Consider the following 27,242-nt stretch of genomic DNA (forward strand, 5'->3'; position numbering starts at 1 on the left):
GTGATTCCATTTATTGAAACTCGCTAATGCATCTTTGCTAAGTGGTGGTTTTTGTGGCTGGAGCTCTAGAGATGAATCAGTGCTTCCAACAGTTGCAAGGATGTTATTGGCTTAACATCAGTCTTTATTTCTTTAATGGGAAGAGGGGCTTGGGATAGTGTGATACCGTTACTCAATTTAAGAGTCTCCGAAGTGACTGTCGTTTTATATCCACATTATCTAAGCTGAAGAAATAGCTTGATGAAAGATAGAGACAACCTTAAAAGATTTAACTGATTCAGAGGTTAGACTTAGCCTGTAGTAGAAAAGGTAGTCTAATTTGGACTTCTCTCTTTCCTGATAGCTTTTTGTTTAAGGCTGTTTCTAGTTTAGAGAATGCGTTACTGTTTTTGAACACATTTCTTTCGTCTGTCTCCTAGACACTTGTCATAGCTTTTTCTGCTCTATAACTGGGTTAAACCTTGAGAATTTGCATAAACCATTTGATTAATTTTTGGAATGTGTGCTTGAGTTAATTCTAGACTGAGTAGCTTTTGTTTCTCCTGTGGAAGAAGCTGTGATTACGGAGTTCTTTGTTTTTCAGAGCTTGCAGTTGCCCAGTAGAGGGCAGCAGTCCCTTTGGAAGGGGAAACTCAGTAACTGACAGACTGTTCTGAAAGCTGCACACAGGCCTCTCTTCGTCTTGTTTCAAGCCAGGGCATCATGGCAGTCAAGTTCCCTATTCAGCGGCAGTGTTTCTGTTACTTCCTGCTTGAAACAAACAGCTGCTTTGTTTCAGTCACTTGCCTGGATGAAATACACACTTTTAAGTAAAACCAAAGCAGAAATTACTTTTTTTTTTTTTTAAGATTTATTTTTATTATTTTTTTTTATTGGAAAGGCAGATATACAGAGAGGAAGATCTTCCGTCCGATGATTCACTCCCTAAGTGAGCGCAATGCGCAATGGCCAATGCTATGCCGATCCGAAGCCAGGAGCCTCTTCCGGGTCTCCCACGCGGGTGCAGGGTCCCAAAGCTTTGGGCCGTCCTTGACTGCTTTCCCGGGCCACAGGCAGGGAGCTGGATGGGAAGTGGGGCTGCTGAGATAGAACCGGCGCCCATATGGGATCCCAGGCGTGCAAGGCGAGGACCTTAACCACTTGTGCCACCGCGCCGGGCCCAGAAATTACTTTTAAAGTTATTTATTTTTATTTGAAAGTGAGATAGGCACATTTATCCATCTTCTGGTTCACTTCCCAAATGCCTGCTGTCAGCTGGGGGCTGGGCCAGGCCAAAACCAGGAGTCGGACTTTGGGTGACAGGGACCCTAGCACTTGGGCCATCATCTGCTGCCTCTTGGGTGTATATTAGCAGGGACCTGGGTGGAAGCTGAGTGGAGATTCAAACCCAGATGCTCTATTATGCATGGGTGTCCCAATTGGCCTCTTAACCACTATGCCAAAAAACCGGCCCCAGACAAAATGTTTTAGATTGACCAAGGTCCTATTTTTGAATTTTGTTTATATTAAAACGGTCTGGAAATAGCAGTGTTTGAATACAGTTTGTTTTTCATCCTCTGAAGCCTTTTGGGGATATCTCTAGGGCTCTTCCTACAAATGGAAAGGTCCTGTAGTGTTGGAGTGCCGGCTGAGAGCCACAGTGCATGTACCAGTGGTAGTCTGCCTGTCTGCTTCCACTTGGTAAACACTGGTCTGACAGTAGACCTTTGGTCCAGCAGCTCAGATGGAAGCTCAGACAGCTGCATCCTAGGGAGGGAATATCATCATTGTCTTAGAATTGTATCTACATACCACACTCAGTCTGTTAAAAACTAATCAAAAATTAAAAGAAAGATTTTAAAAGACAGCTGCATCCCACCCTGGAGTGCTTTGGTTCACTGTGGTGTAGCTGGTTCATCTAGACCATGGCAGGAAACAGGTAATGAATGACCCAAGTACTTGGGTTCCCATCACCTACAGGAAGCTCTAGGTTGAATTCCTGTGCTCTGGGTTTTAGCCACTCCCAGCCCCGGCTGTTACAACTGGGGAGTAAGCCAGCAGTTGGAATCTCTCTTTCTCTAAAGTAGAAAAATTTTAAAAATTCTTTGTGCTAAAAAAATAAAAATAAAAAGATTACTGGTTTTATGTAGGCGTGTATAGAACAATTTATTCATTCCTCACAGCCCCAGATGCCCAGTGACGTCTTTTAATTTTGTGGTTTTGTTTGAAAAGGTGCGATTTTGAGTGCTTTTACTTCTCTTTCTGGTAAATGTTGTTTGATGACGGATTTCATTTAGTCCAGAAATTGTGGGTAATTAGTGCTCTAAATTCTGTTTTTAACACTCTAGGACTATTGCCTTGAGATTCTTAACTGCTTGCCATGCTTGCCAGATGATGTTTTCTTGCCTAAGCGATTTCTCTTCTCTCTGTAGGCACCGGAGTTTCCTGAGTTCACCACAACAGTCCAGGAAGCTATCAGCTCTCTGGGGGGCAGTGTCTTTCCCAAACTCAACTGGAGTGCCCCAAGGGTAGGAACACAGCAATATGTTGCTTGCTGTTTGACAGTCTTTGCTTTGCTGTTCCTTTCATTTTAAATCCTCACTGGGAGTCTAATTGTATTTCTCATTCTAGGAAAAATACTGTGGAATTTATGATTGTTTCCCTCTGTCGTGTTGTTACTCCTGGCTTTGCTGTACACATTCCTGGGTCTGCAAGGCAATTCATTTCTCCCAACCAACAGTTTGAACCTCTTATGTGGCTAGTTGTGTTCAAATTCTAAGGAAGTTCATTCTCTGCCCTTCTCAAAACTGCATGGTTTAGGAGGGAAGTTTTTCTCTATTGAAAAGTCATAAAAATAAAAATACCAAAGGATGTATAAACAGAGAAGTTTGAGAAAATCAGCTGTATTCTTAAAATGTGTCTTTATTTTATGACATGGCATTGATAAGATTTTTGTAAGAGTTAAGGCCTGTGGGAAATTTTTATATTTTGTAATTCAACAAAAAATAACTTTATATCAATGAGAGTATTTAAGGAATCAGACTTAAATTTGCCTTTTGGAAAATCTTTTTTTTTTTATTATTCTGAAATGAGTGGTAACTTGTAGTTAGTCTAATTTATTGTCATTTTTCAAAGTTAGTTGTATATCAGTGCAGCGTTGGTGGTATAGTAATGAGCCTAGCTGCCTTCCAGAATCAATTAATAATCTACATAGTTTAAAATTTCAGATCCACCTGGGAGCTTGGTAGAAAAATCAGCATGTCCTGAGATCTGTTGCGCTTTACAGTTTTCTGTTCTGCAGAGGTAGTGCTTTCAGACATTTTACTACATTCTTTTGCTATTTGCCTTTATTTTTTATTGTCTTCTGTGAAACAAATATCCCACACTCTTGTATTGTCTTCTTTACTTTCTATTCGGTTATTCTCATCACAACCCTATTAAACTTTGATTAGATCAATAGTGTTTCCAGTTACTGGAATTATACCAACGCTATGTATGTATCCATTAGGGACTATACTGTGATTATTATTATTTTTCTAAAATATATTTATTTTTATTTTGAAAGGCAGATTTGCAGAGAGAAGGAGGCGAGATCTTACAGAAAAGATCTTCTGTTGGCTGGCTTACTGCCTAAATGGCCGCAGTGGCCAGAACTGAGCCAATCTGAAGCCTGAAATTTAGAACTTCTGAGTTTCCCACACAGATGGAGAGTCCCAAGGCTTTGGGTCATCTTTCATTGCTTTCCCAGGTCGTAAGCCGGGAACTGGGTGGGAAGTGGAGCAGCCGGGACACATACCTGTGCCATACAGGAGTCTGGTACTTGCAGACAGGGTATTACCCAGCTGAGTCATTGCACTGGCTCCTGTTTCTGTTTTCTTACTCTGAGTTTTCTTTCCCCTATAGTTATTGCCTAGATGATTCAGCTGCATAGTTTGTTAGGTGAATACTGTTGTTTCAATTAAATGTTTCTATTCAATATTCTTTCATAAGAGGTTCACAATTTCTTTTATTGGAAAAATTATAATGAAATTGTACATTATCCTAAAGAAATGATACCCATCTGAGGTCAATAGATAAACTGGTTACCCTGATCTGATCATCACACACTATATGCATGTGAATATATAGTGTTCACCATAAATGCATGCAATTGCTGTGTGTCAATTTTAAAAGATACATTTTTTAAAAAAATCTCCATCTTGGAAGTAATTCAGATTATTTAAAGAAGTTCTTGTGAAATTATTATAAGTTATTAAATGCATTATTGGTTTTTCAGTCAACTTTCATCTGCATGTGAGCTGTACTTTAAATCATCCCTTTCAACTGAGTTAGGTTTCCTTTCACTCAGGATGGGTAGGTTGTTGGCAGATGTGTTATCCATTTGTTCATTTATTTGTTATTTGTTGAGTGCCTAATATATGCTAGTATTTTCTTCTGTATAGTATAGATAACAGGGTAGTGGTTTTCTCAAAATTCTGTTTTTTTTCCTTCTAATGTGGAGGAGAGGTATGCTTTTCAAATGATTTAATTATTATTTTTTTAGGGATGCTCTACTGAACTTTGTGCTGGCCAGTCTGCATGCCTGCCTTTCTTTCTTTCTTTCTTTCTTTCTTTCTTTCTTTCTCTCTCTCTCTCTCTCTTTCTCTCTCTCTCTCTCTCTCTCTCTCTCTTTCTCTTCCTCCCTCCCTCCCTCCCTTCCTTCCTTCCTTTTTTTTATCTTTTTGGTTCCTGCATATCATGTTCACCACTTAAAGCAGTGATGATTCAGAATATGTCACTTCCTTTCCTGCCACATTTGGCCAGTGTAGATCTACATTGCTGTGGCTGGCAGAGTCCAGGTGTGTGGATGGCAGTCCTCAGAAGCAGAGAGGAAGCTATGTCCTTTTTTCTTGGAGAGTGAGTGCTGGTCAGACTGTTTATTTGCCAATTTCATCTGAAGTGCCAATTTTTCTGCTACCTCATTTCCCACTTCCCTCGCCATCAGTGGGAGAAACACTGCCAAGTGCTCGGCCCAGGCTGAGCTACCTCAGTGTTCACAGAAGAGTGTAGCATGCACACATTGGTGATATTCTTTGTTGTCGGAGTGTATCCGGCACCTGACAGTCTTGTTAAAAGACACTTGGCTTTTTTTTGAAAGTCTTAAATTGATGATTTTGTTAATAACTAGAGATGTTCAGACTCGGAATTTGAAATATGGTCTAAATACCATTTGCTTTTTGTATAGGATGCATACTGGATAGCAATGAATAGTTCTCTGAAATGTAAAACGCTCAGTGACATCTTCCTGCTTTTCAAGAGTTCTGATTTCATTACTCGTGACTTCACTCAACCGTAAGTATATTCTGTTCACTCAATATCCATGATTTTACTACTCATGTAGAGTGCTCTAAAAGTGAACATCCTTGACTTGTAGTTCTATTATAAACAATTTTAACAAAGCTATTTCATGTTTCTAAATTACCTATTAGAGCAAACTTTTCTTGCTTTCACAATAAATGTTACATAATAGATAACTCTGAATGTCAAGAACTTTGTGTTTGTGCCATCAACTATTTCAGTCATCTTTTTCCTATTATAAAATGGATATATTTTCATCACAGAAAGACTAAATTGAGGGTTATATTTTCTCTTTGACCTAAGATGGGTTGTTTTTCTGTAGACCCATTATAAATCAAAACTGCATTTTCTACAGCTCTGCTACTGAACATCATGGCTTAGTCTAGCCTACCTTAAATCTGCTCAGGACACTTAAGTGTTAAATATCTCACACATACATGTGTAGATGGACATTCTATAGATGATATGATATAGGAAAACAAAGTGCAGGATCAGAAAATGCTGGCAACGCAGTGCATTGTGGAATCTCCTTGTTTACCGTTGTGATTGTGTGGTGACCCATAGCCAGCTAGCATCATGAAAGAATATTATTATACCACCTGTTAGCTGGGGCAAAAATAAAAATTCAAAATTTGGAGTACAATTTCTACTGAATGTGTGTTGTTTTTGCATGATTATGAAGTAAAAACTTTGTTAGTCGAGTGGTGGTTATGTTGGAGACCATCTGTATAGCTAAACAGATAGAGAAGATACAAAGTACCAATGATCCCACACTTGGCTACATAAAATTCTACAGTTCCACCTATATGTAATATATGTGTACAAAAATAGGCTGTTCCTTTTTAAAAAATGAGATCCTATAATTCATAATGCTTACTAGACTGTTTTTGCATTTGTCAACATACGGTGACATCTTTGCATGTGATTAATTGTAGAAAATAATGGTAACACCCTGGATAGCTGTAGCATTGTTTTTAATCAGTCATCCTCTATCTTATACAATCCTCTGCTGAATATGCTTGACCTTAATCTTTGTGCATTGCTGTAATTTTTTCTTAGGATAAATTGCTACTAGTGGAATTATTGTGTTCTTCAGGCAGCCATAGCTACAGCATGTGACTGTATCCATCTGCATCCTAGGTAGCAGAACGGTTGACTGTTGAACTGTGGGTGCTCTGTTTGTGCTTCTTTTGTTCTGGCATCAGTTTGTCTTTTAGGCTGCTCATCCTGTGTCATCTCAGTTAAGTATTAGTTTTAACTTGCTTTTGCAGTGAAGTGTATCAGAGAATCTAGGTGGGAAGCAGAACAGCAATGAGAATGCACGCCTCTCCTTCCCCATCTGTCTAGCTTACTTTGCTTTACCAATCCTTCAGTCCAGCCCCAGTTCCCTTTTCAAATGGAGGCTGCCATGAACAGATTACCACCTGGCAGTATTGCATCAAGACTGTGGTAACTTGGCACCCCAGCTTGGGCATGTGCTTTAGTTCTGTATTAATTAGACAAAACAGGGTTAGGCAGTGGTTAACAAGTGTGGTTGCATTGCAAGTTTATTATTAAAGAATCTTACCTTTATTGTTTTTTTTTTGTTATTTTACCAGAAAGCATATTATTTTGATATTTAATTGTCAGTTTTTAAAAAATATTTGTTTATTTGTATTGGGAAAGGCAGATTTACAAAGAGGAGGACATACAGAAAAAAAAAAAATCTTCCTTCCACTGATTTGCTCCCCAAGTAACTGCAGTGACCTGAGCTGAGCCAATCCGAAGCCAGGTGCTTTCTTCCGGGTCTCCCACACAAGGGGTGCAGGGTCCCAAGGCTTTAGGCCGACCTCCATTGCTTTCCCAGGCCACAAGCAGGGAGCTGGATGGGAAGTGTAGCAGCCAGGATACGAACCAGTGCCCATGTGGGATCCCAGTATGTGCAAGGCGAGGATTTAGCCCTTGAGCCATAGCGCTGGGCCCAGCTGTCAGTCTTTGTACACAGGTATTAATGGTAGTCCTTGTTTTGGTGAAAGTGCAATAGTATTTTCTCTCTAAGAGAGACCCTTTATTTGAAAAGAAGCCTTGTTTTTGTTTTTCATTATATAAATTTTTTGACATTTTATCAAAATTTATCATTTTATCAAACAATTTGACATTTTTGACATTTATTCTTTTAAAGAAGTTTGAAAATTACTTTGCACCTATAAATTCCCTGATGTCAGTTTCTTTGTACTTTTAGTGTTAGTTGTAGTGACAGTGTGAGGCTATGTTGCATTTCCAAAAAAATTATAAATCACTTTTAATTTTGAAGTTATATTTATAAAACTCAGCTTTGGATTTACCTGTCTGCTCCTACCTCTTATTTCTAGGACTCATTTTTTAAAAAAGATTTATTTTATTTATTTGAAAGAGTTAGAGAGCTTCCATCTACTGGATGATTCCCTGAATAGCCACAAACGGCATCCTGCCTGGGACCGGCCAGGCCAAAGCCCAGAGCCCAGATCCTCTTTCAGGTCCCACCCGTGGGGCAGACGCCCAAGTCCTTGGGTCATCTACTGCTTTTCCAAGTGCATTTAGTAAGGACCTGGATTGGAAATGGGACAGCTAGAACTTGATCTGGCACCCAATTAGAGTGCCATCATTACAGATGGTAGTTTAACTCGTAATGCCACAACACCACTTCTCCCCTCCCCTTCTCCATCCTAGCCCCACACCCTTGTTAACTGATTTTAGCTGTTGTTCCAGTGGCAAGTAGAAATAGTCAACTGCCTTCCATTTTGTGCTATTTGGCTTGTACTTGGGAAGGAAGTTAAGCCAGTAAGTGAATTTGAGGCCTTGGAATTAAGTGCTTACCCACAGATTGCCATCCTTCTCTAGCATAAACAGTTGTGAGTGGGCAGGGTCAGTTCTGCACCTCACCCTTTCCGCCTGTAGCAGGGCATTACTCGGGACTCCATCTGCTCTGGAGGGATTTGTATAACAATGTTGCGTAACTGTTAGGGTCAGGTAAAAATTCCTGATTGATAGACCTCATGGAAAATGATCTTTTTCACAAAGACTTTTTTAAGAGCTCTTATAAGATTAAGCATATAATTCTTTAATTTTTTTAAGTTTACTTATTTTTATTTACTTACAAGAGCAGCACAGATCTGTCACCTAATTTACTCACTAAATACCTGTAGCAGCCAGAGCTGAATCAGACCCTCACCAGGAGGTACGAGTTCCATGTGGCCTCTGTTGTGACAGGGATCCAAGCATTTGAATTGTCACCTGATGCCTTGTAGGGTATGCATTAACAGGAAGCAAGATCAGAAAGGAAGGCAGGATCTGATTCCAGGCACTGCGATCCTGCATGGTGGCTTAACTTGCAGTGCTTCAATATCCATATTTAAGAGTACAGTTCTTGGGCCCAGCGCAGTAGCCTAGTGGCTAAAGTCCTTGCCTTGTACACACTAGGATCCCATATGGGCACCAGTTCTAATCCCAGAAGCCCTGCATCCCATCTATACAAGGAGAGGGTTATATTTAATCACCATTATGATCCTGTTCAATCTAAAGAATTGTACTCTTCTTTTTTAAAACACATTTTGTTTTTCCCCCATTGGAAAGTCAGATATACAGAGAGGAGGAGAGACAGAGAGGAAGATCTTCCGTTTGCTGACTCACTCCCCAAGTGGTAACAATGGCAAGAGCTGTGCCAATCTGAAGCCAGGAACCTCCTCTTGGTCTCCCACATGGGTACAGGGTTCCTAGGCGTTGGGCTGTCCTCGACTGCTTTCCCAGGCAGCAGGCAGGGAGCTGGAAGGGAAGCAGACTATTTGTCTGGCAGGAAGCTCAACCTTGTTTAAATCAGGGGGATGATTTGGGAAGGAGCTTGGGGAGAAATAAAAGGAAAACCAAGAACAATCTTGCTAGTCATCTGTGCTAGCTAGGCCTACCTCTTTCGCTTTGGGGCTAGGATTTTTTTTTTTTCCAATAATTTTGATCTAGAACACTGTTCTCCAGTGGCACTGGTACATTTCCTAGGTCATTAAAAAACGGGCTGCCATAATTTGTAGTAGCTCATCAAAGTAGACCTTGAAGATTTTTCTCTTTCTTACTTCAAAATAAAATCTGTTATTACATTTGAGAATTGTTTGTTTATAATTTGTATAGTAGATCACAAACATTGTTTAATAACATTTATATTTAGAGTTTTCATGGCTACTAGAGAATTTATAATTGTGCTGTGAAGAACTATGAGCATAGAATTTAGCAAAAGAGCCTGCTTTCAACCTAAATTAGTGCCTTGGTTTAACCTACTTTCTTTTTGAAAAAGATTTATTTATTTGACTTGAAGTTCAGAGTTACAGAGAGAGAGGGAAACACAGAAAGAGTGATCTACCCGCTGGTTCACTTCCCAGATGACCACATGGGCCAGAGCCGAGCTGATCCAAAGCCAGGAGTCAGCAGCTTCTTCCTTGTCTTCCACAGGGTACCATGACCCGAGGACTTGGGCCACCTTTTGCTGTTTCCCAGATCATAAGCTGGGAGCTGAATTGGAAGTGGAGCAGCCAGGACACAAACTGGCACCCATATGGGAATTGGTGCTTCTAAAGGGAGGATTATTTAGTTACACAGGCCCCTAAAACCTACTTTCTGTTGGTGCTTTCTTTGGAATATATAGTGAAAGAAATCTTCTCAATTAGTATATCTACTACTTACTAACCCAGGAAAAAAATTTCAGAATTTTTTTTAAATCAACCTACCTTGTCAGGAATATATTTTTAAAAAAAGAATATAAATGGATTTTATTCACACACAGCCACCTTTGCAGTTTGTCAGCTGAGCTTCGGAAATATTATTACTGACCTTCTGTTCAGTCTTGAATGAATGACTTGGGGCTTTTTTGTTTGCAGAGATTCTCGGCCATCTGGTTAATCACCTTAATAAGAAAAGGCCACATGCAGTAATCTCCTGTACCACATATGTTCTCCTTGTACCTTCTGAAACTCGCGACTTAAAACGTAACACGCATGTTCAACCAGTCTACCCTTTACAGGAGTGTTGCAAGATGGCACAATGCAGTGTGTTTTAAACCGTGGACCTGCTGTAGTTAAGGGTTAAAACTGAAATGTGAAGAAGTGTGAAACCATTCTTAGGAACCTTGAATAGCAGCTGCATGTTTTCAAATTACCCCTTTAGTTTTCCTGTAGTATTTTATAAGACTGGTAAACATAAAATCTTTTTTTTTAAGATTTATTTAATTATTTTTATTGGAAAATCAAATATACAGAGAGTAAGATCTTCCATCCACTGATTCACTCCCTAGGTGGCCTCAACGGCCAGAGCTGAGCCAATCCGAAGCCAGGAGTTAGGAGACCTCCAGGTCTCTCATGGGGCTGCAGGGTGCCAAGGGTTTCGGCTATCCTGGACTGCTTTCCCAGGACCCACAAGCAGAGCTTGATGTGAAGCAGGGCCGCTGGGATTAGAATCAGTGCCCATATGGGATCCTGGCATATGCAAGGTGAGGGTTTTAGCTGCTAGGCTACTGTACCAGGCCCACATAAAGAATCTTATTGTATTTTCTTCCTTGCAGAATAATGTCAGGAAACTGCCCTCATCACCAGATGTTTAAAATCACATGTCAGTTAAAAAAAATGTGTTTATACAAGAGAAGGAGGCAGAGAGGGGGGGATCTTCCATTCACTGTTTACTCCCTAAATAGCTATGGTGGCTGGAGCTGAACCAATCTGAAGCCAGGAGCCATGAGCTTCTTCCAGGTCTCCTACATGGGATCAGGGGCCCTTAGACTTGAGCCATCTTGTGCCACTTTCCCAGGCACAAGTAGAGAGCTGAAGTGTTAAGCATCCAGGACAGAAACCAGTGCCCATATGGAATGCTGGTGCCATAGGCAGAGGTTCATGTGCCACACCACAGCACCAGCCCCCTGAAATCACATTTCACACATTAAAATGATAGGAATTCTGTTGTTACAATAAGCATTAAGATACTGCCACATTGTTTTGTTTAATTTTTTCCAACTCTGTCTTGTATTTTTAAAAATACTTGTCTCTGTAGTGGCCATGTCCAATGTAAGTTTCATAAATGATTAAAAATGTCCAGTGGAGAGGTCTAGAAACACCCTGAATGCATGCCAATCTGTTGCTCCTGGGAGGAAAAGAAGGAGGTACTTTGTAAGGATAAAAATAGTTATGTTAATTTTTATTAACCTGACAGTTCATGACCTTAATTTTGATTAATATAAAACAACTTATGAGACTAATTTTTATTTAAAAGTTCTTTAAATATATTAAGATCTAGTTTTCTAGTTTTAGATTGTAACTCTTCTGGGTATACTCTTAAATTAGTTTTATTTGAAGCAAGGGAATTTTGCTTTCTGGAGAAAAATGAGGTCTTAAAATAGCACCCGTGTGTTATAATGTGTAGAAACAGAAGTTTTATACATCGATGTGTTGGAAGATGTGTTTTATATTGTGGGAATAGGATTTAGCTAAAGATAGTTTTGTTTTCTGTTTTAGCTGCTTAAGTTATGCTTGGATTTATGGAGGGTTTTTTTTGTTTGTTTGTTTGTTTGTTTTTTTCTTTAACTCAGTCTGAGAGCTGTAGCAGCAGATGTGACATCTGCATCTTGGAGAGAAATGGTCCAGTAGATGGTGTACTAAGCGCTCTCACCTGTTACCTCACAGTCTGAACCTTGGTATCCTTATCTGATTCATGTGGGCCATAGTAATAGCACTTTCTCGGAGGATTACTGCAGGGTTAAATTAAGTGGCTAATATAAAGTGCTGTGTATGATGCCTGGCATGTATTTATTATTCAACAAGTAAAGCTACTGGTAGAGAAAACTCACTGACTTTTTAACAAAACATCGTGTGTATGCCTTTACAATGTGGATTCTATGAATCAGCACCTGATTACTACCGGCACTTAAAGTTCTATTTGCTTAGAATTTCAGTCAGTCATACTAATATTGTTTGTAGGACAGACCATCAATGATATAGAGAATTTCAAGTTGATCACATACTAGGTTTCTTCAAATTCATTTTTACTTGTGAATTGTTTAACATCATGATAAGCATTGTTTGTACCTTTTAGAATGTACCTTAACTGTGTATATGTTGTATATTACGAGTTCTGTTCTGAAAGTTGTCTGCTGTGTAGAGTATCCAGCCTTCCCTGCTGACGGTCATTCTTAAGGACTAAATCACGGAAACTGGAAACTCTAGCCTCCAAGCGCTCCCTGTCCTGTCCTCTGCGGGGCCTTTGTCTTCTGCTTTTCACAATCAGGCTGCTGTCAGGGGCTTATTATTTTCCCTCACTTCCTGTTCATTCCTTGATTGTCTCTAATCTTGTTTCTGTCTGTGTCAGAATACTGTGAAATTCACATAGCAGAAATACCAGATCCAGTGGGCAGTCTGATACTTTGTCATGATGTTTGAGTCAACTCCCCACTTACTGTTGAAATTCTCTTCCTCTGACTTTCAGAAGGCAGTTTTGATTCCTCTCCATCTGTAAGTTTCACTTTTTCCTCAGCTTCTTTTTCTTTTACCACTCTTGAATGATTGGCACATCCCAGGCTTCTGTCACCCCCTGAGGAGACGCCCTCTACTTCCTGGGCTTGTCCTTAGCCCTCCAAGTGATTATCCTCCCCTCCGTCTCTGAACCACCCTGTCAGCAGCTCTTGGTGGCCTCGCATAGATGCCTCAAAGACACAGTGAAGCATAGCTCTTTCCTGTCTGTCTTCACCCCACACCTCCTCCTGTGAAACGCATCACCTTCAGTCACCAGCCAGTCACAAAAGCCAGGCTCGCACGAGCCACCCTGGCCTCGCTTTTGCTCCTCCGTGCCTTTCAGCCAGCCACCAATTTATACTGACTAGGCCACTTCTCTACCTTCCACTTGTGTTGCCTTAGTAAACCTCTTGTCTCTCACCAAGGCTGTCATAACTGCCTTGCTGGTGTCTGCCAGATTTATTTTTGTTTGAAAGGCAGAGTTACAGAGAGAGGAGAGAGAGATCTTCCATCTGCTAGTTCACTCCCCAAATGGCTGTGACAGCTGGAGTTGGGCAGATGCAAAACCATTAACCTGGAGCTTTTTCTAGGTCTCCAACATTGGTCCAGGGTCACAAGCACTTATGCCACCTTTTGCTGCTTTCCTAGGCACATTAGCAGGGACATGGACAGTTCAGAAGTGGAACTGCTGAAAATCAAATAGGCACTATGGTTAAGCACCACAATCGGAGGCTTAACGTGCTGTGCCACAGTGCTGCGCACTCCCATCCCCTGTTCCCTTTTTGTTTTCATAACAAACATTTCCCATGAAATTTTTGAAGACCTTCTCTCCCTATCCTATTTAGAAACTTCTTACAGTTCCAAATTGTCCACGCAATAAACCACTACCTCTTTAGGTGGGCCAACAAGACCCTTCACACTCTGTATATTCCTGGTCTGAAGTTTCTGCTCCGCATCATGTTGCAGCAGTTCCGTCTTTGCGCGGCATTCCTTAGCCCTCCAAGTGATTCTCCTCACCTCCATGTCTGAACCACCTTGTCAGGTGGCACCTCACTTTCCTTCGTGTCTTAGCACATGCTTCCCCTGTGCTGTCTCCCTGCGACACACACTGTCAGCCCTTGTTTCTTCCTTTGCACTGTTAGGGTTTTGTCCTTGTTTTCCCCAGGGTTTTGAGCTTCTCTGCCTTGTTAGCTTTTTCAGCCAGACTGAGCTTCCAAAGAACCAGAGAGTCATAATTCAGTGTTAGCATTCCCAGCATCTAGGCTGGTCCTTGGCCTAGATCGACTTTGAATAAATTATATTAAATATTGTTCATGAAGCAGGACTTTCAGGGAGGAAGCATTGATTTAGTGGAGGATTGGATAATTGTGTCAAATGTTTTCTCAAATGGCATTGGGGAGACAGATTAAGTTTTGGTGGCTGTCTGGCAGAATTAGTGAAGAGGGGAAGTACATTGGATCATAGAGGGGATGTGTCGGTCGGCAGAGCGAATCTGGAGTTAGACAGCTGGAGCTGGAGGGACGATACGGGCTGGTTGTTCGGTTTGGGCTTTCTGGGTCTTAATTTCATGTTCTTTGATTAAAATGTCAATTATGCTATCTATGTCTAGGATTATAAGGGTTCATCCTGATATTTTTTAAGGATTCATTGTTGTTCCTAGATGTAGCGTCCAATAATGCTTAATAACTGTTCATTGAATCTGAATTAATCTCATGTTTCCAGATGCTCTCGGTAAGACATTACTCTAGTGTTAAGTGTAAGTAAGTTTGTATGCATAAACTGACCTCAGTTTTGAAAAAAAGATTCAGTTGTGGTTTTTTGTTTCCTTCTAAAGATTTATTCACTGTACTGATGATTCTCCAGATCCTTGTATAGAATATGAGGTAAGAAACTCTTTTTGAAAGATTTATTTTATTTATTTGAAAGGCTGAGTTACAGAGAAAAAACAGACATCTTCCATCTACTAATTCACTCTCCAAATGGCCTCAGTGGTCATTTCTAGGCCAGAATGAAGCCAGGAGCCAGGGGTTTCTTTCAGATCTTGCACATAGGTACAGGGGACCAAGTACTTGGGCCGTCCTCCACTGCTTCCCAGGCACATTGTCAGGAAGCTGGATTACAAGTAGAGCAGATGGGACATGAACTGACGCCCGTACGGGCTGCCTTGTGGTGCAGGTGGTGGCTTACCCCACTACATCACAGTGCCAGCAGCAAGAAACTTTTTTTTTAAATATATATATTTTAAATAATTACATTGCATCATCTGACACAGTTTCATAGGCTCTGGAAATCCCCCAGTCCCTCCCCATTCTCTTCCCCCATGGTGGATTCCTCCACCTTGTTGCTGTATTGCATTTCAAATTCAGTCAAGATTCAAGAAACTTTTTTGTATGATCTTGATAATCCTACATAAAAGCAAGTTAAGAGTTGCTCTTTGTTCTTAAACAAATGAAAAATTTTAGAGCCACTGAATGTTTAAATTTATGAAATATGTATATAATGCTCAGGATATATATGAATATATAAAAATATCTTTAAAATATAAATAATGTTCAATTAAACACCTTGGAACTCTCTACCCTACTGGCTCTGATTCAGGTTTTTAACCTCATATACCAAGAGATAAGATCTTCACCATTTCATTTATTTATTTATTTACATTGTTCATTCATTTTACAGGTAGCTTTAGAGAGGAATGAAAGGCTAGTGATATTATAACTTCATTAGAAATTCTGTTAAATGTAAAAGCAAACCCCAATTTTTACTTCCCGTTTTCCTGGTTCTGAAGTCATACATGCTGCACGCACGACAGCCAGTGCTCTCAGCTGTGGCCACTCACCCGTGCCATGAGCAAATCTGGAGCCTAACCCTCTGGATGCTGATCCTGTTACAGCTCCATCCTGGCTGGAGCTTGTCACCCTCATCCTTGGTTCTTGCGCCTGACAGTGTCGCTTTGCTCCATAACTTCAAACCGTTTGAAACTCTTATTTTGTGATACCAATTAAATTAGTGCAGCAAGTTTTTGTTTTTTGTTTTTTGTTTATTTCCTCATGATCTGTCTGCTTCTAGCCACTTCTGTGACTACACATGCTTTCCAAATTTGCTGACTCACGGCACTGAGTCATTTTGGTGTTTTGAGTATGTATTGATTTTATGATTGATTATTCAGTAAATATAGACCAGTTAGTTGACTCTCTTTCAGGCTATTAAATAATTACTAGATGTTAGAGCATTGGTATTTGAAAATTTTGCCTACAATTTGTGACGTTTCCTTAAGTTAGCTGCATAGTGTAAACAGTCCTTTGTAGCATTATAATACAAATATTAAATATATACTCTATTTAAATATGTTATCTATTCACATCTGTTGTTTTACTGAATAAGCATCTATCTGTTAAACACCTGCCATGCCTTGTGTCTTGTGTTACTTTGTGCTGGAAACAAGCTTGAACAAGAGAGAAGATAGTTTCCTTAAAAAAACAAAACAAAACAAGCAAAAAAAAAAAAAAAACTAGGATCGTTTCCTTGGCCTTACTGAGCCTTGATCCTCACTGAAATGCCATTGTCTGCCCCCAAACTGCTCACCAGCAGTTTTCTCTGGCAGCATCAGCAGCATATTAGTGGGCATAGTGTAAAACCCAGCTGTTAATGTCTAGGAAAGTGATGCTCTTTACGTAATTACAATAATATCATGTACTGTAGTCATAGATACCTCGGGAGGGATGTGGAAGCGACTGACAGCACGATTCTCTCTGGGAAGGAAGGTGGGACAGCGTAGAGGAGAGCATTACTTTTTACCCTTTGGTGTCTTTAAAAATGAATCACAGTGTATAAACTGCTTGTACCAGACATTATTTAAATAACATTTATGTAAATTTGAAAAATTACTATCATATGGTACAGTTGCTTATTTTCTGCAAATAAAAATCACTGTAGCCACCAAACGTTTATATGCTGCTGTCGGCTTTTAGTAGTTATGACTTGCATGAAATTTTGGTTTGAGGTTCTTCATTTAATACTTGGGTTCTTTTTTAGTTTGTTTGTTTAATGTTTTATTTATCTGTTTGAAAATTAGAGTTCTGGAGGGAGGGAGAAAGCGAGAGGGGTAGCGTGTGGTGGTGATAACATTTCACTTTGTCCTCCTTAGTGTTATGTATTCTGTCAGAACTCTCAACATGAAAAGTGGAAAAGTTGCATTCTTAACATGGAATTTTAGTACAATTTCCCCTGCTTATTAGAATAATAAATCAAAGCTGTATTTTCATATCTCATCGTAAGGATGTTTTATGATGTCTCTTTTTAAAACAATTTGAATGCAACAGTCATTAAGATAAAGTTCTGGTGTAAAATTGTCTACATCTTATTGCATAATTGTGTACATTTTTTTTTCCTTTGTCTATAGCTTATTCTTCGAAAATGGTGCGAATTGATTCCAGGAGCTGAATTCAGATGTTTTGTCAAGGAAAACAAGCTTCTTGGTGAGTTAGGTTTATGTTTCAAAGTACTCGTGGAGGCTGGTATAGCACAGTGAGTTAAGCCACCACCCATGATTTTGGCATCTTAGAAGGGTGCTGGTTTAAGTCCTGGCAGTTCCACTTCTGATCCAGTTCCCTGCTGATATCCCTGAGAAGGCAGTGAACATGGGCCAAGTGCTTACCCCCTGCTAACCAAGTGGAAGACCTGGATGAAGTTCCAGGCTCCTTGTTTTGGTCTGAGCCAGTTCTGACTGTCACAGCTGTTGGAGAGTGAATCAGAAGGTGGAAGATCTCTGGCAAGGTTCATTTTCGAATAAATATATAAATACAGTTTCAGAAAAAGTACTGTAAAATAAGACAACTATGGTGCTATGAGTGACAGAAATCCATTCTCCTTTATGACTGAATAGTATTCCATTGTAGAAATACGCCAATTTTATCATTATGTATATACATGTATAGCAGTGTACCCTATAGATATGTGCAATTATTACACTTGATGTTAGCCATAAGGCCGAGAAGCGATGATATGTGCAATTATTATGTGTCAAAAGAAGAAAACAAAGGAAAGTTAAGCTATGACAGAGGCAAATTTCTAGTAAATGAGACAAGGGCCTGTATCAGTTTTCATCTCAGAGGCCGCCTCTGCCCAGTCAGTACTGGCTCTGGAATACTGGGTTGGGAACGATCTTGAGCCTTAGCTCAGTGTCCACAGAAGCTGGGGTCATGGCTAGCTAGCTTGCAGAATGAAACGGTTAACAGTTACTGGGCTTAAATTTGGAGATAAATACACACATATATAGTATTGCTTGCTTATGGTTTGAGATACTTTAAGTATCTAGGTTACTTATTTAAAGCAACATAAAAAGCCAAGATTTTGCACCTTTAATTATGTTATTGATGCACTTTTGTTATTTTAGTAAGAGAAAATATATGGAGAAACAAGTGAATTAATCTGAAACTCTTCAGGTTGATGTTTTGTTTGCTATGATTTATTCATAATGAATAAATCCTTCTGTCTCTGTTTTCCATAAAATAAAAATTTATGTTCAACCCAGGAAAGTGCAATTTGAGTAGAATCAAATGCGTACTAATTACTGATAAATGCTAATTAATCTGCTGAGTTTGAATTTGTCATAGTGTCACCTACTCCTGAAATGCTTGCAGTGTAAGTGTGCTAAAGAGGGCAGTCATGTCGGCATGTTAATAAGGAATTGGAAGTCCTCACTTCAGAGCAGAGGCCTTTTTCCTAGGACTCTAGCAAAGGGAGAGAGCAGAGAGTAGGCCTCAGTGCCTTTGGACTCACAGCAGCAAGTCGCTTTAAAAAGAGGAGGGTTTGCGTCAGGCTTGGGAAGGTAAGGTAGAGCTTTTTAGAGCAAGAAGCAGTCTACTCTGATGAAACCTGGTGGGAATGTGGCAGTAAAGTGTTCCTGAAGTGGAAGAAAATACAGCTTGTAGAGATATGCTTGAGAAATCCAAGCAGCAGCTGATGACTATGGGTGCAGGTTTAAAAATTGCTTGTTTCATTTCTTACATAACTAGCTGTTTTGTAACTTTGAATTCTTTCCATTGTACTAAGTAAAAATAACTTTCCTAAAGTAAGAATGCATGGCAGTATATTGCTTCAGGATTCACGTATCCATATGAATTTTTACAGCTGATTAGGGTGGAAGGCAATATTCATCTGATTAATCTCTGATCTGCTTTTGTGGTTCTCTCAAAAAAAAAGTTTAAATCACATGTTGATATTTTTTTAAAAAAAACATGGTATAATAATTGAAACATTATCTTGGCAGGTATTTCTCAAAGGGATTACACACAATACTATGATCATATTTCTAAACAAAAGGAAGACATTTGCAGGTGCATACAAGATTTTTTCAAGAAACACATCCAGTACAAATTCTTAGACGAAGACTGTGAGTATTTTTTATTGATGCAAAAAAAAAAAATGAAAAAAGAAAAGGTGGAATACATAATGCTGTTGGATCCATCTATGTTTTAAAAACTGGTTGAAATACTGTTTCTGAATGAAGCATTGTACCCTGTTGTTTTATGGTATTGCTGATGGTTTGCATGCTGATTTTTCCTTACTGAGTGGGAATCCCCTTTTAATACAGAGCTGGTTCTCTGTCGTGTCACTCTAGATATTTGTGCATTAGAAAAGGTCTGCCAGCTTGACTTCTCTGAATGAACAAGACAGCACCACTTCTGAAGTAAACAACTGCAAGTTGGTTTTAGGAACTGAAAGTAAATTGTGTGTGAGAGAATTTTTAAACACTTTGAAATTGTGTCTCTGTGTTATTTACATTTCCTTTGCTTACCAAGACTGGCATCTGTAGAAGATAACCCGGGCCATGCATTGGGCCTAGTGGATAAGATGTCTCAGTCCCATGTTGGGGCAGCCATATTCAATTCCCAGCCCCTACTCCTGACCCCAACTTGTTGCTCAAGTTGTAGACTCTGGGAGATAGCCTTTTTTTTCTTTTTAATTTTAAAGATTTAGACTTTTTTTTTTTTTTTTGTAAAGTCATATTTACAGAGAGAAGGAAGAACAGAGAGAGCAAGGTCTTCTATCCACTGATTCACTCCCTAGGTGGCCACAGCAGCTGGAGCTGAACTGATCGAAAGCCAGGAGTAGGAGCTTCTTCCGATCTCCCATGTGGATGCAGGGTCCCAGGGTATTGGGCCATCCTCTGCTGCTTTCCAGGCCATGAATAGGGAGCTGGATGGGAAGTGGGGCAGCTAGGACACAAGCCAGAACCGGTAGATGATATACTTTCATATTGGATGCTACTCATGTCATTCCCTAAGTAACTGATTGCTACTCCTTTCACTAGTACTTTCTTTAGTGACAGCTTCATTATAAGCCAGTTTATAATGGTGCACTGGTTGAGACAATGAGACAATGAGGACGTTTAAGCATGAGGATTTTTAAGCAGGAGGGGTTGTAAGTGGGGATAGAGAAAAGGAAAGCAGTGTTGTTCAAGTAAAATAGCACAGGGTGACATTTTAAAGTGTGCAGTTTTGAGATTTAGAAGTTTTAAATATCCAAGGTCAATTATATTTTGTTATGTTTGTTATGTTATTTTTGTTATATAAACTATGTTAAATACACTTTAATTTTCCTAAGGAGATTTAGATCACTGAAATACTGCCTTATTAATAACTGAATTATTAATAACCGAGTTTTTTTTTCTTCTTTACAGTTGTGTTTGACATCTATAGAGACAGTAGGGTAAGTAAACTTACACTGGACAAGAAAGTTGACAAATGGACATTTTACATCTATGTTTTTTTGCCAGAGGGCTTGGCTAAGGATTTGTTGTTTGATATTTCAGTAGTTATCTTCAGTCAAAAAAAAATTCTGAGCTTGATTTGAGTCATTTTTATTTTCACACTAAAGATGGTAATTAGTTTGCTGTTATTTTTAAATGAGAAATTGACAAATTACTGTGTATCCTTACGGAGTGCAAAGTGATGTTATGATCCATGAATGCAGTGTATAATAATTAAATCAAACTAGTTAACATATCCATCACCTCTAATACTTACTTCTTGTAATAACAACATCTAAACTTCACTGTCTTCATAATTTTGGAATTTATAATAATGTATTATTTTTTCATTATATCCACCATGTTGTACAATATATCTCGAAGGAAAGCAAAACAAAAAGGTCTCTCCTTTTTAGCTAGGGCTTTGTACTCTTTTGACCACTGTTTTCTTATTCCCCAGCCTCCTGGCCTCTGTGACCATCATTCTATTCTCTGTTTCTTCATGTTCAGAGTTTTAGATTCCACATACACGTCAGAACAAGTGATATCTGTCTTTCTGTGTCTGGCTTATTTCACTTAACATTCTCCATTTCCATTTGTCCTGTGGCAAGTGACACAATTTACTTTTTTTTTTTTAGCTAAGTAATATTCCATTATGCTTATATGCCATCTATTCATCCATTGATGGACTTAGGTTGATTTCATGACTTGATTGTTGTGAATAAAGTGATAAACATAAGCATGCCAGGCGGGTGTCTTGTCACCATACTGATTTCAGGTGTTCTGGCTCAATATCCAGAGTAAGGCTGCTTGCTAGATCATTTCGTACTCCTGTTTTTAGTGGGAGTTGTTTTCTTTTGGAAGAATTTGTATATAGTTTTCCATAGTGGTTACACTAGTTTTTGATATTGCCAACATCATACATGTCCTCATCACAATCGGTATCTTTTGTCTTTTTGATAATAGCTGTTCTGACAGATGTGAGGCGAGACCTCACTGTGGTTTTAATTTTTTTTCCCTAATGGTCAGTGATATTGAGTATTTTGTGTATCTTCCTTTGAGAAATGTCTAACATCTGTTCTTTAAATCATTACAAGGATAAGAACTTTTGTGATTAAAACCATCAGAAAAACAGAAAACCTAACTCAGAATTCTCATAACAGAAATTTGACTGAGACACAAAAATCTTTTCAAAGAAGTCACTAAATGTTAGGAAGGTAGCAGATGAGTTTTCTACCCCTGCACCAGTAGAATGCTCAGCCTCCAGCGCTCCCCCTCCCCATGCTCATTCACTCAGCATGAAAGCAATGAGTCTTTTTTTTTAACTGAAAGAATGGTCTGTGTGGACATTTCCCAAAGCAATTGTTAAGTGTTTAACTCCAGTAAATCAAAATGTATCGGTTTACTTTCATGTTTCTGCAAGGATGATGATACCTGTTAAGGAGAGAGGGGCCAGCATTGTGGCATAGCTGGCGAAACCAGCCACTACTGGCATCTGTTACGGGTGCTGGTTTACTTACAGCTGCTCCATTGGTGATCTAGCTCTCTGCTTTATTTGCATGTTAAAAGCAGGAGAACTTGTTCCAAGAACTTGAGCTCCTGTCACCCATTTGGGAGACCTGGAAGAAGCTCCTGGCTCCTGGTTTTGGTCTAACCCTGTGCTGGTCATTTCCACCATCTGGAAATCATGCATGTGTGTGTATTTCTCTCTGTGTGTAACTCTGATGTTCAAATAAATAAACCCTTTAAAAAAGAGAAGAGTTAAAAAGAGGGGCTATTAGTTCAGATACCCAGTCCATGTCATAGTTCCCGGATTCAGTACTTGGTACCAGCTCCTGACCGTAGCTCCCTACTCACCCCAGCTTAGGAGGCAGTACTGATGCTTCAAGAATTTGCGTTCCTGTCACCCACAAAGCTGAGCTACATTTGAGTTCCTTTCTTCCAGCTTTGGCTTGGCTCAGCCCTGGGCACTGCAGGGCCAGAGAGAGGCTGGCTGTTTATAATAATAAAGGGGAGCTGAAAGGTGGTGAGATCAGGCAAAATGTTACTTGGTAAAGTGTCAGCCTTTTGGCAACACGTTCTGGGGGAAGGATGGGAAGCAATATGATGGCACGGAGTGGGTTGAAACCTGATCTAATAGGTGGAGCTATGGGCTTTTGCTTCGACTCTGCAATTTCTTTTTCTTTTTGAGATTTTAATTTTTATTTGAGAAGCAGAGTTATGGAAAAAAGGGAGACAGAGAAAGAGAGCTTCCATCTACTGGTTCAATCACAACATGGCTACAATAACTGAAACAGAGCCAATCCAAAGCCAAGATTCAGGAGCTTTTTCCAGGTCTTCCATGTGGGCACAGAGTCCCAAGGACCTGAGCCATCTTCTACTGCTTTCCCAGCCATAAGTAGGATCAGAAATGGAGCAGCTGAGACTCGAATCGACATCCTAATGGGATGCCAGCACCATAGGTGCCATGGCACTAGCCTCTGGCTCTGCTTCTAACTGATGGCCATTGGCCAAGTACTTGTCACTCATGCAGCTAACATTTATCAAGTCTGGAATATATTAGACACTGTGCTTCTAACAGGAAGCTTCGCACAAGATAACCGCTGACCTTCAAGGAGTTTGTATTCTACTGGGGTGATAGACATATAAATAAATCTTCCAGGAAATGGCCTTGTGTGAGCAGTATCACATCAATTAGTGAATGAGTAAACCCAGCTGATTGCCCTGGATATATGTTTGTTATGTTCAATCCACAGAAGATTTCACAATTTTAATATCTCAAGTTGACATGGTTATACCCACAGCCTAGCATTTGAAAATGTTGGAATTTGCCAACATTCCTCAATATAGGCCTGACAAATGTCCTTGTCTGCTGTCATTCAGAATGGCTAGCTGAAAGGAACAAATGTATAACTTGGTCAGAGAGTTGAGGAATGTCTTCAGTGAGGTTGGACGTGTATGTAAGTACTGTCTGGTGAGATCCCACAGAACTGAAAATAGTCACATTTTTAAAAGTGAGAAGCATGCCAGTATAAACATCCTGACAACTTCTGAGAAGAAATTTAAACCATATTGAAAAACTCATTTGCATTTACTCAATGGCACTTGTATCAGAGTTTCATAGGCACTTTCTTAAAGATATACTTTTGTGGCTATTTTTACAGAAAACTGGCTCTTTATCATGATCTTTTACATGAAGTGTAAATGAAGTGTGTTTGGACTTGGCGATACTCGGATGTGTCTGCTTTCCTGTCGGCTGGGAAAGTTGACTGTTGAGAGATCCCCAGGTTCCCATGTGTATGTCAGAGCTGAGGCCCGCCCATCCATTAGGTCTGGGATGAGGCACTGCAATGCACATTTTAAAAAACTGCACCAGTGTGGATGGTACACACATACAATTTAGACAATTTAGATTATCTACTTTAGATTCTGTTAAAAAAAAAAAAAGCTAATCCCCTTATGTATTCTTCCCAGTTAACGGTGATTATTGATGTATCTAATTTCATTCCTTTATGGGTTGAACATAGCTGATCTTGAGTCTTGGTAATGTTGAAATTGGTTTTTGAATTGGTCACTTCTTTGTAAATTTTAAGGGTAACTGAAAAAGAAAAGCTTATTTATGTTAAAGTCAAAGAGGAAGAGGGTGAGAGAGAGGAAGAGAGAGATCTGTCTGATGGTTTATTCCCCAAATGCCTACAATAGCCAAGGGTACACCACCAGATTGAAGCCAGGAGCCATCCAGATTTCCTGAATGTGTGGCAGGAACCCTAATGCTTAAACCATCATCTGCCACTTTCTAGGCACATTAGCATGAAGCTGAAGATCAGAAATGCAGGCAAGTTTGGTCCCAGGCACTCTGATAGGAGATGCAGTGACCCAAGGATTGGCTTAGCCCCAAGATATAATTCTATTTACTTTTTAAAAAAAGATTTATTTTATTTTATTGGAAAGTCAGATTACACACAGAGGAAAAGAGACAGAGAGGAAGCTCTTCTGTCTGCTGATTCACTCCCTAAGTGGCCGCAATGACCAGAATTGAGCCAATCTGAAGCCAGGAACCTGGAGCTTCCTCCAGGTCTCCCACTTTGGTGCAGGGTCCCAAGGCTTTGGGCCATCCTCTACTGCTTTCCGAGACCACAAGCAGGGAGCTGGATGGAAAGCAGGGCTGCCGGGACATGAACCAGCACCCATGTGGGATCCTGGTGTGTACAAGGCAAGGACTTCAGCCGCTACACTATCACACTGGGCCCTTCCTTCTGCTTCTGCTTCTCCCTTTTTTTCTCCTCTTCCTCCTCCTCCTCTTCCTCTTCTATCTCGTACTTCTCTTTGTCCTTTTTGTTTTTATCTTTTATTTGAAGGGTAGAGTTGCAGAGAAGAGAGAGATATCTTCATTTACTGGTTTGCTCCCTGAATGACCGCACTGGCTGGAGCTGAGCCATCCTGAAGCCAAGAGTCTCTTCCAGGTCTCCCACGTGGGTGCAGAGGCCGAGCCACTCTGCTGATTTCCCAGACCATCATCAAGGAGTTGGATCAGACATGGAGCAGACAGGATTTGAACTGGTGTCTATGTGGGATGCTAACACCACAAACAGAAATTTAGATTACTCCACTGGAGCCCTGTTCTCCAAAGAACAATTTTGAATGTGTGAAACATTCTGCAGATATCTTTAGATTAAACTTGTTAGTAATGTTTTTGGAGTGACCCTTGAACATAGTAGGTAAAAAAACCTCCTGGGGCTCCCACAGTCTGTATCAGAATTTAGGATTTGTATAGATCCATATGGATTTAGGGTCTGTGCTCTGTTACAGCTTGCCGTTAATGTACACACTGGCAGACACCAGGTGATAGCTCATGTAGTTGAGTGCCAGTCAGCCCTGGCGATTTTGTAGCAGGTATATGGGGAGTAGGTCAGCAGGTAGGTGGGAGGTCTCATTCTCTTAATTCTCCCTCCCTGTACGTTTCAAATAAATTGAATATATTAAAAGAAATGTCATGACAGGGCTGTTCAGCTACCACTAGGGTTCCTTCATATTGTATGTCCCGGTTCCTGGTTCAAGTCCTGGCTAACACTTTTGCTACAGTATCCTGCCAAAGTGCATCTTGAGAGGCAGTGGATGATGGCTTTTTAGTGTAGAGTTCTGGGTGTTGATCAACACTTCCAGTCACAAACCCATCACCCAGTGAATTATTCCTTCTTTCCTTAGATTCCTTCTTGACTCTCTTTCTCTCTCTGTTCCCTGAATCCTGGCAAACACCACTCCATAAAACTTACTGACTTTTAATTTTTTAACTCATAACACATTCACAGTGTTTAAAAAACCCAATCAGTGTGAAAGAATACATGGAACATTTCTAATTGCAGTCCCACTTTGCTTCCAAAAAGCATACTTTCAATAATTTCTTGTATGTGCTTCCAGTATTTCTTGTTATAAAATAAGCAATATGCTTATTTCCCCCCATCTTTGTTGTGCAAGGTGGTCTGTGGTCTCCACCCTCTGCATCACCAGGTGTCAACTGAACTTGCAGTCTCTTGCCATGACATTGCATTTTGGTTTGCAGGTAGACCATGAGTTTTGTTAGCCACTTCCCTGTTGAGGTAAGCAATTTCTAGTCTTCCACAAACTGTACTGTTGTGAAAAACCCTGTCCCCAAGTCATTTCCTACACATGCAGGTGTATTTGCAGAATCAATCCTTTTTGAGATGGCTGGCTCAAAAACTAAGTGTATTTTAATTTTGATAGATAGGGTATTTTCTTCTCCCTGGAAGCCAGCCCAGACAAAAATCCCTAAGTATTTGACAGTACCTATATGTGTTTTCCATGCTTGCTGAGTATATGGTCAGACTTTTTAGGATCTTTTTTGGGGGGTTTGGTAGAGAAATGATGGTTCAGTACAGTTTTTATTTTGATCAAATTTTGAATTGGAATGAGGATGAAGTCTGTTTTCATGAAGCATGTGTAAGGATAATTTCTGTGAACTCTTTATATCTTCTCTGTTCTGTTGCTTATTTTCTTCAAAATATATGAACTCTTCTTTACTGCAGAGATTAGATATTTGTAATGTTTTTTGATATGATGTTAGCCTTTTTTTGATGAAGAACATTAAATGTATTCATTTATCTTATGGTTTATGATTTGAGTTGTAATTTAAGAAGATGCCATTCCATGCTTTTTTCTGTAGCTCTTTAATCTCATTTCACATTTAAATCTTTGATCTGTTTGGCACTTGTCTGCCTGTTATGCAGTATGGATCTAGCTTTGTCATTTTGTAGATTTTTATTTCATTGTCTTAATCCTTTGTGGTGTTCCTCAGCTAGGATTTCCCCAAACTCTTGTTGCTTTAGTCTTTGGTGTATTTAGAGTCTTTTGTTCATCTTTTTAAAATTTTAACATATTATTTGTAAGGCAGAGTTATGTAGACAGTGAAAAAAGGGGAGTGGGGAATCTTTCATCCACTGGTTTATTCTCCAAGTGACTGCAACATCTAGGCCTGGGCCAGGAGCCAGGAACTCCATTTAGGTCTCCCCTGTGGGTAACAGGGTCCCACACACTCGGGCCATCTTCCACTGTTTTCTTAGGCATTCGCAGGGAGATGCATCCAAAGTGAGGCAGCTAAGACTTGAGTCAGGCTCATATGGCATGCCAGTGTTGCTTATGGCATCCTGTGGTACCACAAT

General features: G+C 39.8%; 1 protein-coding gene across 3 annotated transcripts in view; it reads left to right on the top strand.

Moving 5' to 3' along the window:
• The window catches only part of CDC123 (cell division cycle 123), a 56,563-nt gene that overhangs the window by 25,041 nt on the left and 4,280 nt on the right, over window positions 1–27,242 (top strand). For 2 of the 3 annotated variants that reach the window (XM_040968201.1, XM_040968203.1), the window contains 6 exons: window positions 2,412–2,507; window positions 5,204–5,310; window positions 14,647–14,695; window positions 17,215–17,290; window positions 19,084–19,206; window positions 20,497–20,525. In XM_040968201.1, coding sequence (XP_040824135.1) covers window positions 2,412–2,507; window positions 5,204–5,310; window positions 14,647–14,695; window positions 17,215–17,290; window positions 19,084–19,206; window positions 20,497–20,525 — 480 coding nt within the window. The remainder of the gene's footprint in view (window positions 1–2,411; window positions 2,508–5,203; window positions 5,311–14,646; window positions 14,696–17,214; window positions 17,291–19,083; window positions 19,207–20,496; window positions 20,526–27,242) is intronic. The other variant, XM_040968204.1, reaches the window with a different exon arrangement.

The sequence above is a fragment of the Ochotona curzoniae genome, unplaced genomic scaffold (assembly GCF_017591425.1).
Source record: "Ochotona curzoniae isolate NIBS_2020 unplaced genomic scaffold, NIBS_Ocur_1.0 scaffold_4683, whole genome shotgun sequence".
NCBI classification, from domain to species: Eukaryota; Metazoa; Chordata; class Mammalia; order Lagomorpha; family Ochotonidae; genus Ochotona; species Ochotona curzoniae.